This window comes from Medicago truncatula, chromosome 3, assembly GCF_003473485.1.
Source record: "Medicago truncatula cultivar Jemalong A17 chromosome 3, MtrunA17r5.0-ANR, whole genome shotgun sequence".
In the NCBI taxonomy this organism is placed as follows: domain Eukaryota; kingdom Viridiplantae; phylum Streptophyta; class Magnoliopsida; order Fabales; family Fabaceae; genus Medicago; species Medicago truncatula.
This window is the reverse complement of record NC_053044.1, coordinates 34,049,949-34,071,999: the sequence shown is the minus strand read 5'-3', so window position 1 is coordinate 34,071,999 and position 22,051 is coordinate 34,049,949. Positions and strand designations below refer to the sequence as shown.

At 33.3% G+C, this 22,051-nt stretch overlaps 2 protein-coding genes and 1 long non-coding RNA gene across 5 annotated transcripts; all 3 read left to right on the top strand.

Annotated features, from left to right (window-relative positions):
• The first annotated feature begins 546 nt into the window (after positions 1–546).
• Positions 547–5,628, top strand: LOC112419975 (uncharacterized). 2 transcript variants are annotated; one of them, XR_005645175.1, is made up of 2 exons: positions 547–1,659; positions 5,386–5,628. It is a non-coding gene; the product is annotated as an uncharacterized lncRNA (long non-coding RNA). The 2 variants fall into 2 exon arrangements; XR_003010188.2 differs by lacking the exon at positions 5,386–5,628 and adding an exon at positions 1,752–4,243.
• Positions 5,629–8,521: 2,893 nt separating this feature from the next.
• LOC25489318 (actin-related protein 5) lies at positions 8,522–15,704 on the top strand. 2 transcript variants are annotated; one of them, XM_013605233.3, is made up of 12 exons: positions 8,522–8,777; positions 8,927–8,997; positions 9,190–9,314; positions 11,499–11,543; positions 12,083–12,185; positions 12,481–12,590; positions 13,214–13,323; positions 13,413–13,503; positions 13,582–14,010; positions 14,218–14,345; positions 14,489–14,837; positions 14,964–15,704. In XM_013605233.3, exons 1-12 carry the CDS (start codon positions 8,677–8,679, stop codon positions 15,462–15,464), a joined length of 2,163 nt encoding a protein of 720 aa, XP_013460687.1. In that variant the 5' UTR covers positions 8,522–8,676; the 3' UTR covers positions 15,465–15,704. The 2 variants fall into 2 exon arrangements, with proteins under 2 accessions (XP_013460687.1, XP_024635391.1); XM_024779623.2 differs by lacking the exons at positions 8,522–8,777; positions 8,927–8,997 and having other exon boundaries at positions 9,230–9,314; positions 12,078–12,185.
• Positions 15,705–18,376: 2,672 nt separating this feature from the next.
• On the top strand, positions 18,377–21,655 carry LOC25489317 (protein FIZZY-RELATED 3). The gene is made up of 10 exons (NM_001425022.1): positions 18,377–19,054; positions 19,689–19,811; positions 19,903–20,007; positions 20,107–20,286; positions 20,398–20,460; positions 20,560–20,754; positions 20,842–20,943; positions 21,050–21,112; positions 21,226–21,294; positions 21,393–21,655. Exons 1-10 carry the CDS (start codon positions 18,548–18,550, stop codon positions 21,444–21,446), a joined length of 1,461 nt encoding a protein of 486 aa, NP_001411951.1. The 5' UTR covers positions 18,377–18,547; the 3' UTR covers positions 21,447–21,655.
• Positions 21,656–22,051: the final 396 nt, after the last annotated feature.

Sequence of the window (22,051 nt, the reverse complement as noted above, 5' to 3'; positions counted from 1 at the left end):
ATACACCACGAATTCAAAGTTGTTGGTAACGAAAATGATAAATATATGAACAAACTCACAACATTCATATTAATAGCACATACGACAAAGTATATAAGTCCACACATATGACTATATTAAGTGTCTGAAATACTTATGCCCCTGAATATATAACTTTGACGAAATCAAAGACATTGATTTGATCTTAACTAAGATCAAAGTTGATATTTCAACTTGAATCAAATAAAAATCACACTAAGACAAGAAATAAAAAAATCCAACGAGAAATCAAAATAAACGTTATATTAAGACGACAAAATCATTTATTAAATAAAGAAAGAAGAAAAAACAATTTGGATTGGGAGAAACAGATAGTGTTTCCAATGGTTATAATAAGAGGTCCTATAAAAATATAATTAGAGTTAGATGGAGCATTTTTTTTTAAGGAAGATGGAGCATATTATGTAATATATATTATTATTTTCAAAAAAAGTAACAAAAGAAGAGTCCAAAAGAGGCAAAAACTTAAGGATGAATCAAAACAAGGAAACCCTAAGTAGGAAGGAGAGGGCAAAAGAATGGTCACCCTTTTGGAACCTTGGCTGTAGTAAAGGGTCATGTATTCGCAGGCCCTGTCAATTCCTTACGGCCCCCACAATTTGAAAAACGCTTGTATAGGACGCAACACAATATTTTACTCCAATCTTCTTAAACCCCACCTTATTCCTCTACTTACTGGAAGGGTAATTAAGTTCTATACTCACTTATGGTAGATATTATTCCATTTTCCATCTGTGGAATATGTAGTTGGTCAGAGAGTTTTTAATTTTTTGGTAAATTTGGTGCCTAAGATTACGATGTCTAACTGTTCTCTTCTGCTTATTTCTCCTCTCTCTCTCTCTCTCTCTCTTTCACTCTCACTGACAGATCTTAAGCCACCAACTAATCTCTTCCCTCATTTATTACTTACTAGTATCACACACACACAAACACATACTCTCTCTATATCCTATCAGATCCTATAGTTGAGTTTTTCTCTCTATATAAACACCATTAAACCTTCTTCTTTCTCACTTGTCTCTACTTTCTTCTCAACCCTTCTTTCAGTTCTCATATGGAAGATTTTTTTCTGTTAGCTTTACTCAATAAAAAAAATTCTCAGATTTCTTAACTTTTTAGATATTTTTTGCTTTTTTCTTACTAGCAATAGTACTTCAATGGTCTTTATTTTTTTGTATACACATGAGATATATAGAGTTATTGGTCAATAATACTACTAAGTGGGTTCACTACTAAGTAGTGAGTATTATTGTTCTTTCTTTGTCTACCCACCACCTATACTTTACTTTTGCCTCACTAGATTTGATTAGATAAGATTTAGGGTTAGGGTTAGGGCTGTTTTTATACTTTTTGTCCTTCTCATTATCTACTTCTATTTTTATTTTTTTTTCTTATACTTGCTCTCTTGTATGATATCATGGTCACACAGATCTAAAGTGAAGAAAACAGTCAGTGTTTGCTAGTGGAGCATCATCAAGATTCACAAGCTTTATAGGGCTTCAAATCAATTAGCCCTTCTTCATGTTATGAGAATCTTGATGATGCTGCAGCAGCAATTGATGACTAATATTACCAAGGTTTCAGCTTCAGAATCTTACCAGCTTGGAGTTAATAAAAGAGGTGAATGAACTCAATAGTTATGTTATTTTGTTAATTATTATGGTTAGATCTTGATCCAGTTATTAAGCCACTTTTTAATTCTGCGTATGTAGTTGCTAATAATATTTTCATGCTTCTGGAAGAAAAAAAATTAATCAATGAAGTGAAGCTGAACTATATGTTTTGAGAAATAGAAAAGAATTTTTAATGCATAAATAATGATGCCGTTGACCTATCTGGTAATGTGCTGTAATCCTCTATAGTGTAATTTGAGGTTTAATAATGGAGCTAAGTGCTTTCTGCCATTTGTAGTACTGAAAACCCCCTTCCCTCCTGCAAAACTCAGAAGGTATGTCTGTACTATGATGCAACTTTGTCTGCACCATAGATCATTGTGAATAAATGAGAGTAAGTGCTTTTACTTCATGGATATTTGTGGTAAAAGTATTTATTTTTTCTCCTGTTTATTTAACTAACTTATTTTTACATTTTCTTTTTATTCTTGTGGAAAAGAATAGCCTATATCTCTCTTTTCAGTTTGAGAGCATGGCCAGTTTATTACTTTTATAAATGTGTATGTTGCACTTTCGGTAGTTCTGAAATTTGTTAAAGAATAATGCACATTAGTGTTGTTTTATTCTTCAGCATATATCAAGTTATATTTTATCTTGATGGTGCTGTGTTTTTGTTTCTTCCCAGATAAAGTAGTGTACATCAGGCTCTATTTCTGGAATGGCAATCTTTATATTGTAATTTGATTTAACAATATAGACTTATTTCATAGTTTCAAAACTAGTATTTATTTAACTTCTCTTTGATTACTAGTTACTTCTTAATGCACCATGGCTCTTTATTCAAGCAGAATTGGAAGATGATGAGTTTGAAATCTCACATAACTTTCATATAAAAATGTTTCTTGTGTTTTTATGAAAAGAATATTAGACATGTTTAACAATGAATAAACACATTATGATTCACTTAGTTATGTTTCCAATGTGTACGAATGCAACACATGATAGTTTTTTATGGGTCTCTTTGGTTAGCTGAAAAATATAATAGTTTTCTTGTCTCAAAAGTTTGTTAATTAGCATCAAATTTTACATTTTCCATGTAACTATATATATTTCAAACGCACCAATATTTTAATGATTTATTAGTGAAAGTCACCAATAGTAGTTCACTCAATATTATTACATTTGAATTATGAAAGACAAGGGATAAGTTATACTCTATTTTCATTAAAGACTGAATAGTACACATTTTCATTATATATGCTACAGTGTCGACCCCATAATCGAATAAATGATGTTGGAGTCGTACCATGCATATATCCTGCTAAAGGTACGTTTGAGTTCTCTTTAGCATCTTTGCTCATGGTCTTGTTGTTGCTTTCTTGTTGTTGTTTTCTTTTATGATAGGAAGAATGAATATATTAAGCATTAACCATTGAGAACACATTAAGCACAAGAAGCGCTAATGATTAACTTATTTGAGCTTTGTCCACCGTGGAGATCTTGCTAGTTTCTTCATGCTCATGTGAAAGCTAGATTTTTTAAGGTTATTTTTTTGGGTTTGGGGTGTCATTGATGACCTTGAGTTGTATTTGTTTCATTGGTCCTATTTTGTACTTGATACTTTTATTTTTCGTTCTTTCATATTTATTTTGATTCATCAGTTGAAAAAAACAAATGTTGCTAGTTTTTCTTTATCATATAAATTGGGATAGGACATCACTCACAATGAACACGACACGCTGACACCATTAATAATTTATGAAAAATCATATAATTTAATGTAATTATGTGTCGGACCGACACATGTCCGACACTGTAACACGCCTAATTCAAAGAGTATTTGTGTTTCATTCTCTCCTTATGTTTACTTAAGTGGTTTCGATGCAATAACAGCTCTGGCAGGTTTTCCTCCCTTGGACCGTCTCCTAAGTCTCGTTGTTTTTTATTCCGTAGGGTTGATCTATATGATATAAATTTTGAACCAAACAGTAGTAACTTTGTTAAACTTGTATTCGATGAAACCTAGTTGAGCTATGTTGCAATAGTGGTGTGTACACGTATTCAAAATCAGCTGTGTCTTTTGTAAAGAAATAGTCTCGAGATAAGAAAGAAAGAAAACTCAAGCTACATTTATCAAATTAAAGAAACTTTTTGTAATGAAAGACAGACATATTAAAAAAAAATCTTATAAATTGTGAAATAGTCACGTGTTTAGAATCTTTCTCTATTTCTTTCTCACGAGGAGGATATTTGGTCTTGGAACCTAGATCTGAATGGAGGTTATTCAGTTAGATCGACGACATACTTGGCGTTTGCTAGTGCTTAGGTTTGAAGAGTTTGTCATTCGTTTGTCTAAGGTTTGGGTTAGTTAGGACTTGGTCTTCTCTTGAAATTTAATTTAAGATAGGGTCTTTACCTGTTATAGCCTCTTCTTCATGCAGAGGGCCATTACATATCATAATGGGATTTCGTGTGTGCTTTTTTTCCTAGGTTTGGTATAGAGTTTTTAGATGGTGAATTTAATATGTTGTATGTTGTCCTAAGGAGTTGGTTCTTTAATATTATTATTTTTGTTTTTGTTTGTTGAGTTACAAATGGACTAAGTAGCTATTCTACTTTTTTTCACTATTAATTTTCAATTTGTAGTTAAAAAAAGAAAAACCTTTTAGACGTCGTCAGATAAAAAATGAAATCAAACACTCTTGTACTGAGTTGAAATTATATCCTAAATTTATAGGAATTACCACTTTGATGTATATTAAATATATTTTAAAAAAAAAAATCATTTTTTGGTAATATTTTAAAAATATATTTTATAAAATTAAATTCAATTAAAACATTTTTACATACACACCTAACGGGTTAGGGTTTTCCCATTTTTTAAAATAAATGAAGTGTTCCATTCAGGGAAAGATAAATATGTACAAAAGTAAAAAATACACTTACCACTAAATGGATTCTATCCTTACAAATTAATTTATATATTTTTAAAGTTCTTTATATCTATTTCTCTTACAAATGGTAAGAGAAACACAGAATCTTAACCCACACGAAAAACACCCTATGTCAACATCATGGTACCACCAGGCACCAGGGAGTAGGGAACCAACATGAGACAAGTAGTACGCCGCGCAATCTCTAATTAGTGATTTGGCCACCCGTGTGGTACAATAATTCAAACCAATGGGATGTACTATCTCTTTTTGGGATGACATAGAATTGGGTGACATTTGTGACATTGGTCAATCACAATGTCACAGTGCTTGTGTTTCTATCTCTTTCACAAATATTGTGACATTATGATTGGTCAATATCACCAATGTCACCCAATTCTATGTCACTCAAGTGTTATTCCTCTCTTCGCACCATAATAAAGCTAGTGTACCTTTTTGCAATAATTTCCTCTACATTTGAAAACATGGAGCATATTAAGACTTTTTTTATAAAGTGCTTTAAAAATATATTAAACATTAATTATAAACATGTATTTAAGAAAATGATTTTTGTATATCAAATTATGTTGATGTGGCTAGTGTGAGTTAAAAGTCTCACATTGAATTGAAGAGTTATAACATATAACTATATAAATGAGAAGATCCATACTTATTCCCCTTTTAAAGTTTTGTGAGAAGATATGTCATGCAAACTCATTTGTATAGTTTATTTTATAAAAAAAAATAAAATTTGTATAGTTTTTCTTAGTTTAACTAATATATTGATCTACCAAATGCAGACTCTCATAAGTCCCAACAATAATATCAAAGCTTGATTTCACTTGGTGGAGATACTATAGAGTGGATCCTGGTATTCGATTAAGACCAAACTCACTTGTGAGATTGCTTTTAGCACAATGAATTTATCCACTTTAGTGTTGGCGGAAACCAAATAAAAAAGAGAAAAAGTAAAAACATAATATGAGTATGAAAGATAAAGTTGTCATAAAATGGTTGTATAAATATCATTTCTCATACCTTTATCATGCAATGTACAAAAAAAACATTATAATGAGTGTTAACCAATTTTATTTTATTTTTGTTAATTAAGGTATTTCAAGCAAACAAGTACAAAAATTAATCTATCCAAATAATTGATATTTCTTTTTATGAGTTGACATTTTTTTCTTTGTGAAGTACATTTTATTATATGTGGTACAAATGGATTTTTTTACGTGATGTAGTACAAATGGCGGTAAGCATAAGAACATGGATATTTCTCTTGTTTGTAGTCATATGTGGCCTATTTTTACACCAATACTCTTTTAGTAAAAGTGAGGTGATCCTAACTAGAGGTCATCATCAATAACTCAGGAAGTAAATAGCCCTTGTCCTTGTTTTATTTTTGCAAGGTTGGAGGACATAATTGTGGATTGAATGAGATGCACATCTGTTGTTTACTGCATAAACTCAAAATCTACTCCTGTTCCAATAAATATGACCGATGATTCATTTACTAAACTAAGGAATTTGTGACTATAAACCAATTGCCTATAAGAAATAAAATAAATATAAAGTGACAGTAATCTTACACTTCTTGGTATATTAAGTGTGGATAAGAGTTGAAAAAATGGATTTTGTACAACAAACAAGTGATGTGGCATGTGTATATATATAATGTCTTAAGGTTTTAAGCGTAAATATGACGTTCAAATAACTTATGTTTTAGCTGTTAACCCAATTTAAACAACTATTGATCTGTTCTCTCTTGTGTGGACAAAGCTCCCTTTTTTTTTTTTTTTTTCCATGGGCAGGAGCTCTTGCTCAATGTGTGTGATAAACAATTCACATGCAAGACAATTTTTTTAGATAGACAAAATACGACAATAATCACTGGAAGTTAACCTACACAAGTGGAGGAATAAGAGTTTAAGCTCCAACCATAGTGTTGGTTGTAATAATTTTGACATTTATGTCGGTTGATCTACGATTTATGTACAAAACTAGGTGATTTACTTATTAAAATTATTAAAAGAATCATAAATGTTACTTTCATTGATAATTTTCATTCAAAACATTAATCCTTCACCAAATATGTTGATGCGTCCTCCAATTTGCCTCGTGTTATGTGCTTATGTGTGACCCAACAAGAAAAGTTAAGGAGGCAAGGACCAAATTAATGAGTTTGCTGTATAAAGTTTATTAAGTATGTTTTCATCTTTGATGTCTCACGGATATAATATTTAATCCGTTTGAAAGTGAGTCTCGCGTATGTTAAGGTTTTTACAAAGAGTAGGTATTTATTGATAAACATTAAATTTTAATCCTATGATAAATAAATTGGGACAATTTACGATGTATAATTTCCATCTTTGGAACCTTAACATGTGCCCTAAGGGCACAAGTTAACATTTCCTTTGAAAAATTTAGTAAATTAGTTGAAAGATACGCCATTTTTACTAAACTAACACTATCAACTATTGGTGTGTATCTAATCATCATAAATGTAAAGTAGAAAACGGTGCTTTGAGAGTAGTGTACCAAAAATAATTAGAGGGCATTGGAAAAAAATACTACTTTTGGTCTTGCTAAGTAGTGTCTTAATAACTTTGTTAAAGAAATGCATAAAAGTAAATTTTAGCTTATGAATGCAAGAGAAACACTTGTCAAAGTCATAATTATATTAGTTTTGTGCAAAAATTACCTATTTGATTTTAAACAATTTTCCATAAGTAGCAAGACCATAAGTATTTTAAAAGTAATTATATTAAAAAAATACTACTTTTGGTTTTGCTAAATGCACCCTCCTGTCACTATTATAAGCAAAACTTTGTATTTTAGATTCATTCATTAAATGATGTATACAGTCTTTATTATTGACCATATACATCATTTAATGAGTGAATCAAAAATGGAAAGTTTTGCTTATAAATAATGACCGAAGAGTGTAGTGTATTAATAACGTTGTTAAAGGAATGCATAAAAGTAAATTTTAGCTTATAAATGCAAGAGAAACACTCTTCAAAGTCATAATTATATTAGTTTTGTTGCAAAAATTACCTTTTTGATTTTAAACAATTTTCTAAGAGCATTTTTCTATTATTTTTTAAGCTTAAAGTAGTTTCAAGCATGGGTAATCATTTGAGGGAGGGGCTATGTGTTTCCCTGCAAATAAAGAAAAAAACTAAAATTCATCAAAATCAAGATAATATTAGTTGTTGTAATTTTTTAAATGTTTTTACAAATATACCATCATAAAAATGAGTGAAGTATTAAATATATCTACTAATGTTGAAAAGACCAACATTAAATGAGGGATAGAAACGTCTTTTAAATAATAAATGTCTTTAAGAGTTGTGAAGTTATGATTTTTTCTTATAAATAGTACCGGATGGAGTACCTCTCCATATCAAATTAATTGAACAAAAAATAAAGGGTTAAATATGTTTTTGATCTCTATAAATATATCAACTTTTCGTTTTAATTCCTCTAAAAATTTCCTTCAACTTTTAGTCCCTATAAAATTTTCAATCACTACTTCTGGTCCCTCTTTTAAAGTAAACTCATATGTATAATTCATATTTTTGAATAAAATTTGGCAGAAAAATTCATAATATTATAATAATCTCTCCCAAAAATAATTAGAATTTTTCAACAAAACATGAATTTAATTTATGTTTTGTTAAAAAATTTTAACTTTTTTGTGAATTTTTTTTACAATATTCTACACATTTGTGTACAATTTTATTAAAAAATATAAAAAATAACTTGAAAATAGGGACTAAAAGTAGTGATTAAAAATTTTATAGAGATTAAAAGTTGAAGGAAAATTTTAGAGGGATTAAAACGAAAAATTGGTATATTTATTGGGATAAAAAAAAAAATATAACCCAAAAATAAATTAAAATTGTGTTTCCCTACAAAAACCCATTTAACTTTCTCACTACAAAAAGGAAGGAACGTTACTTGACTTCAACAACCCACCGGATCGGGTCGGGGCTCACCATGTCTGCTACTTAGATTCTTCTTCAATTCACCATCTACAACTTCGAGAATCGCAGGAGCTTCACTCTTTCTTTTTCACTTTTACAATGCCTTTCATCTCCAAAATCCAACGCCAATTCGATTACAATCGCTTCAGTTCCACCACTCCCATCGTCATCGACAATGGCGCTTCCTATTTCCGTATTGGGTACTTTCTCAAACCCTAATTTCACCTCAAAAAATTTAAACTCTTTTTTCTTTACTTAACGCTGCGCGGTTTCTTTGAATTTTGAATTTTTTTAATCATGGGTTTTTGATTTTAACTTTAAAGTTTGTTCCTTTTTGGTGAATTTTTAGATGGGCTGGTGAGTCTGAACCTCGTGTTGTTTTTCGCAACATTGTTCAACGCCCGCGACATAAAGCCACAGGTATCTTCTTCATCTGAATTATTGTGTCATTAATGTTGTTTAGTGTTTGTTTGAAACTGTGTTGTTAAGATTGTAGTTTTTTTGCTAGTTTTTGTAGGAATTGTTTTACATTAGTTTATGTTTAGAAAACATAAGGGTAATTGTTGGGATATTGAATAATTAATAATTAATTTTTAACATTGTGTTACACAGGAGAAACTGTTACCATTGTTGGTGACCATGATCCAGCATTGTTGAAGTACTTTGATTGTACTCGCTCTGGACCACGATCAGCATTCGAAAGCGATGTTGTTTTTCAGTTTGAAATAATGGAATATGTAAGTCTTCCTGTTACAATTATGTGAGTATAGGAGGAATAATTTTTTTTAGCCTTTTCATCGATGTAGTGACCTATTTTGATGGCTGCATGTCAGAATTGGAAATTTCATTTGTGTGAAAAAAGACGGTAGTGCTTCCTGTATTGTTGCCATAGATAGGTTTGAACTTATGAGATTCCAGTGTTGTTTAGTTGTTGATCTAACCAAAATGAACGCCACAAGCAATATGAATAGTTTCTAACTAGGGAAATAGGTTTTCAAGTTTAAGAGTACAAACTTTGCTATGAGTCATGTACTTAGGATTTACATATTCCTAAAACTAACACACAAAAATGGTGCAGTGCATCTGTCTGTGTTTGTTAGGTATCTGGTGGTATTGATAGGGTAACTGCTGACGCAGTCAGTTATTTTAATATATAGTCAGTTATTTTAATATATAGTTATTTAGGAGCAGTTAGCATTTTGTATAATATGCAGTATTTGTGTTGATTAGGAGCGGTTACAGGCAGTTTATGCCCTTTCTTTGTATAAATAAGGCCATTTGGCCACAACAGTGGAGAGGATTTCAGAATTATTCAATTAGGAACCTTATTGGTTTTGGGCAGAGAGAGAAATGTCTCTTCTCTGAGGAGCTTTTGCTTTGGGATTACAAAGGGATACTCTTCTGTAATATTTTCTATTCAATCTATAATACTATTTCTTTTGTTTCTCTTAATTTGGGTTCCTATCAATTGGTCCGACCTACCGGATACGAGAAGGAAACCAGTGTTATCGGAGATGGATGGAATATGGACTTTGAAGTATAAACTATCACAATTTACTGGGACGGATCCTGCAGGATGGATCACAAGGGCTGAAATGTTCTTTGCAGATAATGAAATTCACTCATGTGATAAGTTGCAGTGGGCTTTCATGATTATGGAGGATGAAGAAGCGTTGCTGTGGTTTTATTCTTGGTGCCAAGAGAACCCAGATGCTGACTGGAAGTCATTTTCTATGGCTATGATTAGAGAATTTGGAGCACATATGGAGCACCCAACAGATAAACAAATGGTGCAAAATCATGATCAAGAATCAGAACCAAAACTGTGGAAGATGACAGAAAAACACGATGAACCAGTATTAGAGAAGATCATCAACGATGGAGAAGGAAGGTACGTCAATGAAATTTCACCTTCGTCGGAAAAGGTTGTTGATGCAAAAATGGAGAACTTTGAAACAAAGAAGAGTCGCAAGGATAATAGAATTGGGGGAAGAGTATTGAACGAGAAAGGGACAGATGAAGAAACAAAAGCAAGAAGAAAATCTTACATGACAATTAGAAAAAGAGAGCAAGAGGGTGGGGTCTACCCACAACCATCGCCGGAGCCATTCCCTTTGAATTTGAAAGAAAGGATTTGCAAATATAAAACTTTGTATGTGGCTTGGTTGTTTGAAGGGGGCTTGTTAGGGTTCCAACAATGGGATCCTGGGGGCAAAAGAATTCAAGTTAGTTTCTTTAACTCAGCCTTGAGGACAAGGCTGTTTTTCTAGCGGAAATGTTTGGTATCTGGTGGTATTGATAGGGTAACTGCTGACGCAGTCAGTTATTTTAATATATAGTTATTTAGGAGCAGTTAGCATTTTGTATAATATGCAGTATTTGTGTTGATTAGGAGCGATTACAGGCAGTTTATGCCCTTTGTTTGTATAAATAAGGCCATTTGGCCACAACGGTGGAGAGGATTGAGAATTATTCAATTAGGAACCTTATTGGTTTTGGGCAGAGAGAGAAATGTCTCTTCTCTGAGGAGCTTTTGCTCTGGGATTACAGAGGGATAATCTTCTGTAATATTTTATTTTCAATCAATAATAGTATTCCTTTTGTTTCTCTTAATTTGGGTTCCTATCAGTGTTAAAGTTCCTTTTTGTAATATGAACAAGTAAATGGATGCATTGTTCTCCTTGTATGACATATATGAATGAATTGAAGTGAGACAATAAGGTTTGGTAGGACACACTTTAAAGGTTGCAGATGGAATGTAACCATATGCTCATAAGTTCATAACAACTAGTTAGGGAGGTGTACCATATTACATATTATGGGAATATGGTCATTAATGTACAGGGTTTTAAGGTGTATAATTCATTAATTTTTTAAATCATATCAAGCAACACATTACTAACATGTTTTTTCATCTTCAGATTCTGGACTTTGCTTTTGATCGAATGGGTGCAACAGGATCAGGGGTATGGCCATGAGTAAAGTGTTTTTTTTATATCTTCACAGAGCATTTAGTCTATTATCTTTGCTATTTAGACATGTCAGTAATATTAAACTCCAATGGTAGGACCTGTTTGGATAAACACCATAATTTGCAGCTTATATCATAAGCATTTATCATGATAAGCGCTTATGTATAAGCTATTTCTATAAAAAGATAAAATAAAGTTAAGTTTTTTTTTTATAATCTATATGATGTTTTCATAAGCTATCTTGGAGAGCTGATGAACATAAGCTGAAAACAGCTTATGAACATGCCATAATTTGTTTTCATAAGTTCTCACAAACAAACTCACAAGTGCTTATGTCAGTAGATAGCTCAAATAAGTCCATCCAAACAGGCCCCAACTTTGGTGTGCTGCTAAACTTGGTGGATCGTGTGGTGTTGTTACCTTGGACTTGGAGTTCCTTGGTTTTGTAAATGCATGTTTTCATTTTTTTCACTTCTAGTGTTTAAATTATTTTGGCTCACTCTTTGATATTTCTATGTTTAATGCCAGAGCAGATTGATCATCCTATCCTGATCACAGAATGTGTATGCAACCCAGTTCAATCTCGAAGTAAAATGGCAGAACTTCTTTTTGAGACTTATGGAGTTCCATCTATAGGTACTAATACTTTTTAACCCTAGAATGGCAAAAGCCTTGATCTTTTACAAGAGCCTTAGTAGTAGAAACAGAAATGTTGCATTGCCTGTTGCCTTATGCCCAATATTCACTACCAGGTCTATTCTTAAGTGAAAACAAAAATCTATGCAAAGCTCTAGCAGACCATGTTTGACATCTTGTGACATAGTTATTACTGGTTTGGACACATTGCATATGCATGTTGATATCTGTTTATGTTAGGCATTGTACATGTAATTTTATGGACTAAGCTATTTGTGCTTTTCTGCCATGCCAGCCTTTGGTGTTGACGCAGCATTCAGCTATAAATATAACCAACAACGAAGTGTTTGTGATAAAGATGGTCTTGCTATGTGTCCTGGATTCGCTACAACCCACGTGATTCCGGTATGCTTTTTATGCTATTTGCTTTATTTAAGGATTTTATGGTAAGACAAGAGAGAGAGAGAGAGAGAGAGAGAGAGAGAGAGAGAGAGAGAGAGAGAGAGAGAGAGAGAGAGCACCTAGTATTAGGTGGTTTGATCATGTAGAGAGAGAGAGAGAGAGAGAGAGAGAGAGAGAGAGAGAGAGCACCTAGTATTAGGTGGTTTGATCATGTAGAGAGAAGACCTATAGATTATGTAGTAAGGAGATAGATCAGATGGAGGATAGTCAGCTCACTAGACCTAGAAAAACTATTAGGAAAGAGTTGGAAATTATTGAGTGGAAAAGGCTTGGTTGTTGTTGTTGTTGCTTTATTTAAGTATTTTATATGTGAAGAAAATTAGTTTTCAATGTCTTATTGAAGATCATTATGACCGTGTCCTCACAGACAAACATTGTTAAGGGGGAAAAAAATAAGTATAAAAAACTAAACAATAAAAAATGGTATTTTGTTTTATAAATTTTTAAATAAATAGGATGAATCATTTTCAATGGTCAGTTCTGCCGTTTTGCAGAGTTGCTTGTAGGAATTAGATGTCCTGCCGAATGTGTAAAGTGTTAATAATTATTTATTTTTATATTTTCAGTTTGTTGACGGGGAACCTATTTATAAAGGAAGCTGTCGCACTAATATTGGTGGATTCCATGTGACTGATTATTTTCAGCGACTTCTTTCACTTAAATATCCTTATCATATGTGAGTAAGGAATCATCCTGCTTTTGCTATTACCAAGCTAACTCCTAAATACGTACTATTTCTTACGTCTTATTAAATTCTCAATACAGGGCTAGATTTACATGGGAAAAGGTTGAAGACCTGAAGATGGAACATTGTTATGTTGCACAGGACTATGTTTCGGAAGCTCGATTGTTTCTGGTAAGAAATAGGTTCTTCCTCCCCGTCTAAGTTTGTCTACTGTTTCTAAGACTTATACGCCATTTAATGGTCTGGCAGAAAGGAGCTAAGGAGGCCGAAGAAAAAACCAAAATGTGGCAGCTCCCTTGGGTGCCACCTCCAGTTGAGGAGCCTCCTTCTGAGGAAGAGATTGCAAGAAAGGCAGCAATAAGGGAGAAACAAGGTCAAAGGTTGCGAGAAATGGCTGAGGCGAAGAGGTCATCAAAAATAAATGAGCTGGAAAATGAATTACGTGGTTTGGAATTTCTTTTGAATCAACTTGGACATGTTCAAGAGAGTGATGTACGATCCTTCTTAGCAGAGACTGGCTATGTCTCTAGGCAGGAAGTAGAATCTGCCCGTAGTAAAGTTGTGCAGTCCTTGCGGAAACAAAAAGGTGAGCAAACTGAAATTGAAAAACCTGACGCTGCGTCTAATGAGAAGTATACGCTTATAAACATCCCTGATGACATGCTGACGGCAGAGCAGGTGAATTTTTCTTGTTACAATTGTTTTTCTTTGTCACGTGCATTGTGAAATTGAACTCCTTGTCATCACACCCTTCAAATATGCTTGTGGCTTTTTTTTTTTGCTTCGATCCAGCTTATAGTCTTAATATCCAAATAATTTCTTTGAATATTGTTTACTGTGGCTTGCAAAGTTGACAATGTTTGTTGGGTTTTGCTTTTTTTATAGCTTGTTGAAAAGAGGAAACAGCTATCAATTAAATCTATGTCTGATGGGAGGCAGCGATTAAAACAGAAGCGCTATGAAGAGGAATTGGAAAGGGAGAGGAAACAACAGCTAGAGGAGGAGAGACGCCTGTATGTTCCATGCTTCAATTTATTCAAGCTTGATTAAAATTACTCTGTTGCATATTCATGCGAGCAAGAGATGATATTCATGTAGAGTGATTTTTTATGCTTGAAATGTTTCTGATTGGTTTCTTTGGACCTTCTTAACATAGGGAGAACCCAGAGCTTTACTTGGAACAATTGCGTGCCAAATACAAGGACCTTTCGGAGAAAATTGACCAACGTAAACGGCTCAAAACCAATGGAGGCTCCTCCACGAATGGAAATGGAAATAGTTTGACAGGTAGTGTTGGTCGTGGTGAGAGACTCAGTGCTGCTCAAAGGGAGAGAATGCGCCTCCTGACAACTGCTGCCTTTGATCGTGGTAAGGGGGAGGATACATTTGGTGCCAAAGATGAAGATTGGCAACTTTACAAATTGATGAGCAAAGATAATGATGACGACGACGATGAACCAGATGAGGATAACACAGAGCTTGCCCGCATCTCTTCAAGGCTCCAGGTTAGGTCGAGTCTTTTATAATGTGGAACCTAACCTAAAATTAGCTGTGTTGGTATGGTTATTGTAGATTTCCTTGTATCAAAGAAATCTTATGACTCAAATCATGTTGATATGTTGGTTTGGTAGGACTTGGATCCAACATTTGTGCCCAAGGTAGAAAGTAGCTCCCAACCTGCTGAGGCGCCACGCATTCGTCCGCTCACCAAAGAAGATTTTCAGATTGTTTTCGGAGTTGAAAGGTTTAGGTGCCCTGAAATTTTGTTCAGTCCAAACTGGATTGGAGTTGATCAGGTGGGGTTAGATGAGATGGCCGGGGTCTCGATGAGAAGGTTATCATGTAAGGACGAAAAGCTGGAACAGAGAATGACCAATTCCATACTTGTGACTGGTGGAAGCTCTCTTTTCCCTGGCATCATTGAACGCCTGGAAGCTGGAATTCGGATGATTAGACCCTGCGGTTCGCCTATAAAAATAGTTAGAGCACTCGATCCGGTTATGGATGCATGGCGTGGTGCGTCTGCTTATGCATCAGCCCCAGGTTTTCATACACAAACATTCACTAGGATGGATTATTATGAAAAAGGTGAAGATTGGCTTCGTAGTTATCAACTGAAATATTCATTGTAATTGACTATTCATTGTAATTGACTTTATAACGTAGTACAGTTTAATGTCTTGAACATTATACCTCGATTTTAGACAATATATATTATATCCAGTAATCTAACTAACTTTCCATACTGTTTGCTGAAGCTAGGAGTCTGCTATTGATATTTTCACTTTTTAGTCTGATGAATAACTTCCACATGAAAGAAAGCACTTGCTTTATTCTTTTTCATTCTCCTCTCCTGTGAGGACTGTTTGCAATCTGTGATTTCTGCAAAGTTTAAGTTGGTCACAGGTACTATTGTGTGTACTATTCATGTCATTTAATGTTTAATCAGGATTGGCCAATGAAAAAATTACCATGTAATTATATTTTATGAATAGCTTTGGTAATTTATTTAGTGATGTACAAAGGAGAATGAAAATCTCTATTTTGCGCGTATAAATAGGTCTATCGTTCGGTGTTCACATAGTGACAAACTTCAACATCTTGATTAGTTCCGAGTTTATCTTTTCGAAAAATTAAAGGTAGCTAACATATGACATTTTTTTAATCAAATAAACTCTTAATATTAATATATGTAAACAAAAAATGACCATCAATCTATCATAGATACTATTAAGAACAAAAATATGATATGACGAAAGAAACACTTTTATATTCATGTACAAGTGACTTTCAAATAAGTATTTTATGTTTTAAGAATTTCACCATGTGGGTGTAGGTTCGCCGCTTTGTTCCTTCGATTAGAAGAAATTTTTGTAAGAGGTCTTTCAATCAATTTTTTGGTACTACTGTTATTATAATCATAAAATTTGAGTTTTCTTTTGTGAGTGAATTGATCATATTTGTATGTCCATTTAATTTTATTTGCATTTGAACCATTCCAACATGTCATGCATTTGATGAGAAATATTTTCAATTGTAATTTAAAAAGAGTTACATACGCGAGGGGTTGTGACGTGACAATTGGTTTTTGTTCTGTACAGTTTTATTCAAACGATATATACCAATTGGTTTTTGGTGTAGCCATCATAATAAGGCATGCTTTTACATCTACGGCTACTAGTATCAAGTGGGGAGGTGCATGTGTGTTTGTGTTGTTTCATTTGAAAAACATACCTTCTTTGCCAAAAATTATCATCGCTCCAACCGTTTCAATTCATTGTGTCATATGCCAATAAATTCAAAAAATTTCAGACGCTTTATGAACCCCCTTTTTTTTACTTACATTCCATTGTTGAAAAGTGAAAAATAATATTAAATTATAACACAAATCCTCGTGAAAATGTCTCTAATCTTTTGTTGTTTCTAATTTTAAAAGGGGACAATAGACGTGATCTTACTAATCTACTCATCCAAATAAGAGATGTATTAAATAATAATTTTCATGCTATCTCAACCGATGAATCCATTATTCTTAATATGAAAAGGTTAATAAATAATGTCGGTGTCTTAAGGATTATCTTAGTGATGTGGAGATAGGTTCTGCCTTGCTATAAGGTTTTATATTGATTTATTTTGTGTCAACATTCGTGAAGTGCACAATGCCCTTGCAAAATTTAACTTTGTTCAACAAGAGCATGACATCTTTGAAGATGAATTTAATTTCAAAGATAAGCAACATGCTACAATTTCCAGTGCCATTGAGAGTTTCTGGATTACAAAAACTTCTGCTGATAATTACATCAATGGTCTCGAGGAAATACCTCAAATAGAATATGAGAAAAGGGAAAAGATTGTCAAAGATATTGAAGGGTTGCAAGTTTCTTACTTTGAATTGTCTGCTGCAATTGATGCAAGCCACGATACAAGAATGGATATTGAGTCAAAATTGGCAGAAGCAAAAATAAAATACGAAGATTCTCTTAAAATGAAGAACAATTTGATTGAAGGATGGTCATACAGGAGACCACACCATGTATTTTTCTATTGAGAGAAGATTAAAATTTATAAAATATAATTAAATGTTAAATAAAATGAATAATATATGCATATAAACGTATTCAAAAACAATATATTTTTTTTACTAACGGTGTGGTTTTGGGGAAGGATGCAGGGCAGATATCAAAATCCTACACCCTTGCCTCGACTTTGAATATTGGAGAAAATTCGCATCCCCCCACACCCAATTAAAATGGAGTTTTCCATCAAAGTTGGGTCAGTGATTAATTTCATATATTTATTTAGGTGCTTAAAACAAGTTTGTTCATAAAATAATTTAAAAATACTTTAAAAAATAAAACAAAACAATAAAAATATTTTAGACATAAAAATAAATAAAGTTAGTATTGCCAAGTTTGTATGAGATAAGGTTGTAGGGATATTTGATAGAGTTTATCAGTATGAGAAATGATATTTGAACATTTATTTTGTGACAACTTTTATGACAACTTTTTCTTTCATACTCATATCATATTTTCATTTTCTCTCTCCATTGCTTTGGTTTTTGTGCCTAGACTCACATTTCTTTGTATATTTTGGTTGTCCTACGGGTTGTTCTATAAAATGGTTGTTCAAATAACACTCCTCTATCAGTATACTATGTTAGTATACAATTATGTTACACATGTATCCAATGATGATGTAATTGTCATGACAACTCTTGTGTTTTCATATTTATTAACTAATATGACAACACATCATTAGATACGATAAAAAATTTGTATTTTGATGAATAAATATATTATGGGTCTTGCTAACCATTACCCTCAGAGTAATGGTTAAGGCAGCCAAAATTAGTAGCTTTACATTTAAAAAAAAAACCAAGAATTAATTCTTCTAGATGTTGGATATAACATCAACATAAACCTCAACGGTTCGCAAACTTATATGACAAGCCCAGACTGATAATTGACCGTTGGAATATCTCTCATATTCAGCAAATAATATTAAATTATTAAAACTTACCAAAATCAGCTCCTTCACTTTCTCTATAAACCCCTCACAAATTCGACCGTTATAAACCTAAAAACTTTCTCTCTGTCTCTCCCTTTTCTCTTTCAGAGAGATTCACCATTTTATTCAACAACTTCTTCTTCTTCATCTTAATATTAATATTATATACTTTTTTTATCAAAGAAAAAAAAAATCAGACAAAAAAATGGAGTCACCACAAGCAAAAAAATCAGGTCTAAACCTCCCGGCTGGGATGTCAACAATAACCTCCCTCCGTCTAGAAACGCTATCAACACCCCCTTCTTCCGCTTCGCCTCGCGCGATATCAAACCTTTCATCAACACCCTCTCCATCAAAATCCTCCAAGTGTAGTGACAGATTCATACCTTGCAGATCATCTTCAAGACTGCATACATTCGGATTAATCGATAACCAATCACCGGTTAAAGAAGGGAGTAATGAGGCTTATAATAGGTTGTTGAAATCTGAGCTTTTTGGACCTGATTTTGCTTCTCCTTCTTCTTCTCCTGCAGGTTGTGGTGTTGGTTCGCCGTTGGTGAGTCCGAGTAAGAATATGTTGAGGTTTAAGACGGAGAGTTGTGGACCTTCTTCGCCTTTTTCGCCTTCCATATTTGGAAGAAATGATGGGTTTTGTAATGAGGGTTTTACTCCTCCTAAGCCTCCTAGAAAAGTGCCTAAGACACCCCACAAGGCAAGTTTTTATCTTTTTCTCTTTTAACATTTTTATGTAAATATTTTAAACATGAAATTGTTTAATTTTTTTGTATTTGATAATTGGGTGTGAAATATGTTACCTTGATTTGTAGGATATAGGTACATTTACACCAAAACCCTAAGATAGAGTCATAGCATAGCTCCTTAGTGAGTGAGATAGTGTGTAAGGACATGCTCAATTTCCACTCATGACCAATCCTAGTTTTACAAATTAATTGTGATTTTGAGGTAGATTCGACCCGTGTCATTACAATGTAAGACTAGGGTTTTAAATTGAGGTCGCAGTAACAGTTACAATCCTTAATATTGCCGATAATTGCAGTCAAATGCAGCTGATGCGACCTGAAAATCAATGGCGTTGCAATTTCAAAAACATAAGAAACTGTTGCCAACCCTAATTGCAGAAAATCCTAATCTGGTTATGAGTTGAGTAAAGTTGAGTTTTTTCAACTCTAGATTTAAAAGTGCATTGTTCACATTTCAAGTTCTAAAACCTTTGCAAGTTTATGTGTTTGAGAGGGTTTGTCTTTGATACAGTAGACAATAAATTCTTAGAGCTAATGATGATTGTTGAATGTTGATTTTCTAAAATTGAAGAATGTTGTGTGCAGGTTCTGGATGCTCCTTCACTTCAGGATGACTTTTACTTGAATCTTGTGGATTGGTCCTCACAAAATACTCTAGCAGTGGGACTCGGGACTTGTGTTTATCTCTGGAGTGCTTCAAACAGCAAAGTGAGTATCATTATGAACTTGCCAAAATGCCAACAATATCATTCATTACATGTACAATCAAATTGAACATATATCTTTGTGTGGTTTTCAGGTGACTAAGCTGTGTGACTTGGGACCTTATGATGGTGTCTGTTCTGTTCAGTGGACCAAGGAGGGTTCCTTCATATCCATTGGTACAAACGGTGGTCAAGTTCAGGTACCTTGTTAGCTTACTTTGATTTGGTTTTGTCATCCATGTATTTGATTTGATGATTGAGAATAACAATAAGAGGGCATTCTTGCCATATGGTAACAGATTTGGGATGGTACTAAATGCAAGAAGGTCAGAACAATGGGAGGGCATCAAACAAGAACGGGTGTCTTGGCATGGAATTCTCGCATTTTGGCTTCAGGAAGCAGGGATAGAAACATACTTCAGCATGACATGAGGGTTCCAAGCGACTTTATTGGCAAGCTTGTCGGCCACAAGTCCGAGGTATAAAAACCATTTGACAGATACACATTGAGCTAGTGATAATATTTTTTTGAAGTTCAATTATATGTAAGTAGTGAAATTGATGGTAATTGTTATCCTTCAACTTGACAGGTTTGTGGATTGAAATGGTCCTGTGATGACAGAGAACTTGCTTCTGGTGGTAATGATAATCAGGTATGCCAGCAGACACAAAATTGCTTCATTCAATCTATCTGTTTAGTATTTTTCATGAGGTTTAATTCATCAATTCAATGTCATGTTTTATATGAGCAGCTATTGGTATGGAATCAGCACTCTCAGCAACCAACTTTGAGACTAACAGAGCACACTGCTGCTGTGAAAGCCATTGCTTGGTCACCTCATCAGAGCAACCTTCTCGTATCTGGAGGTGGAACTGCTGATCGGTGTATTCGTTTCTGGAACACTACAAATGGCCACCAATTGAACTCTGTTGACACTGGAAGCCAGGTTTATTTTCTTACCTACAAGTAATAAGAATCCATATTCAAACAAGATAGAGTATCTTATTAAATTATTTAATGCATAATCTTTCAGGTCTGTAACCTAGCTTGGAGTAAAAATGTAAATGAGCTAGTGAGTACACATGGTTACTCACAAAATCAAATCATGGTGTGGAAATATCCATCACTAGCAAAGGTATTTTACATCGAGAATTCTAGACATTTTAGACATATTCCAATTAGAAATGATTATCAAGTATAAAATTAAAATGTCTTAACCATATGAAATTTTTCTTAATTAGGTTGCAACTCTAACCGGCCACAGCATGAGAGTACTATACCTTGCAATGTCTCCTGATGGTCAGGTACTAATGTCCACACAATAACATAATTCTCTTTTATTATATCATAAACAAAAACAAATTGTCCCTTAATTTTTACATCAATATTAATGTAATGCTGGATAATACAATTGCAGACAATAGTGACTGGTGCTGGGGATGAGACTCTGCGGTTTTGGAATGTTTTCCCATCAATGAAAACACCTGTAAGCATTGCATTGTGACCAATTTTCAGTTATTGCATATTATGTTCCTAGTATTGCTTGAAAGGACTCTCCTAACTTTTCTTTTTGCTTCATTTCAGGCCCCAGTTAAAGATACAGGCCTTTGGTCACTAGGCCGTACCCAAATCCGATGATCGATTAAGCAAGCATGGAAGATGGAAAATGAGGAAAAGAAGTTGTTTATACAATTTTATTTAGATAGTTCTTTTATGTATATGAAATTACACATAGAAACTGACTGCCATATAACATTATATACCAAACACGAGTAAACCTACAAATTGTAAAGCTTTTGATATAAATTCATCGTTGTGTTGCAATAAATAAGTTTACTTTTTCTCTATTGAAACTGTTGCTGCAATTTGTGTTTTACATTCATTTTATGAAACGTATTTCCCTCTTCAAATTTCAATGAAGCAAAAAAAAAGTCAGAAAGGGGAGGTTAGATGAGAAATTTTACGAAGCACTTGCGTATAATAATAGAAGGAAAAGTAATACGCGATGTAAACATTTTATGAAACCACAGTAGCAAAAACAATCGGATAAAAAATGAGTTTAATGGATGCACTCATACCGTCATTCAATAATAATTAAAATTTGCAGATTAGTCCTCACTAATTTGGGTCCGATATTTGCAGCTTTGAATTTCTATCTAGTTATAGTCCTTTATTTCCCTTTAGTAATTTACATTTTGAATCCAAATTGGGTCTGGAATTTGCAGCTTAATTTGTTCTATTAA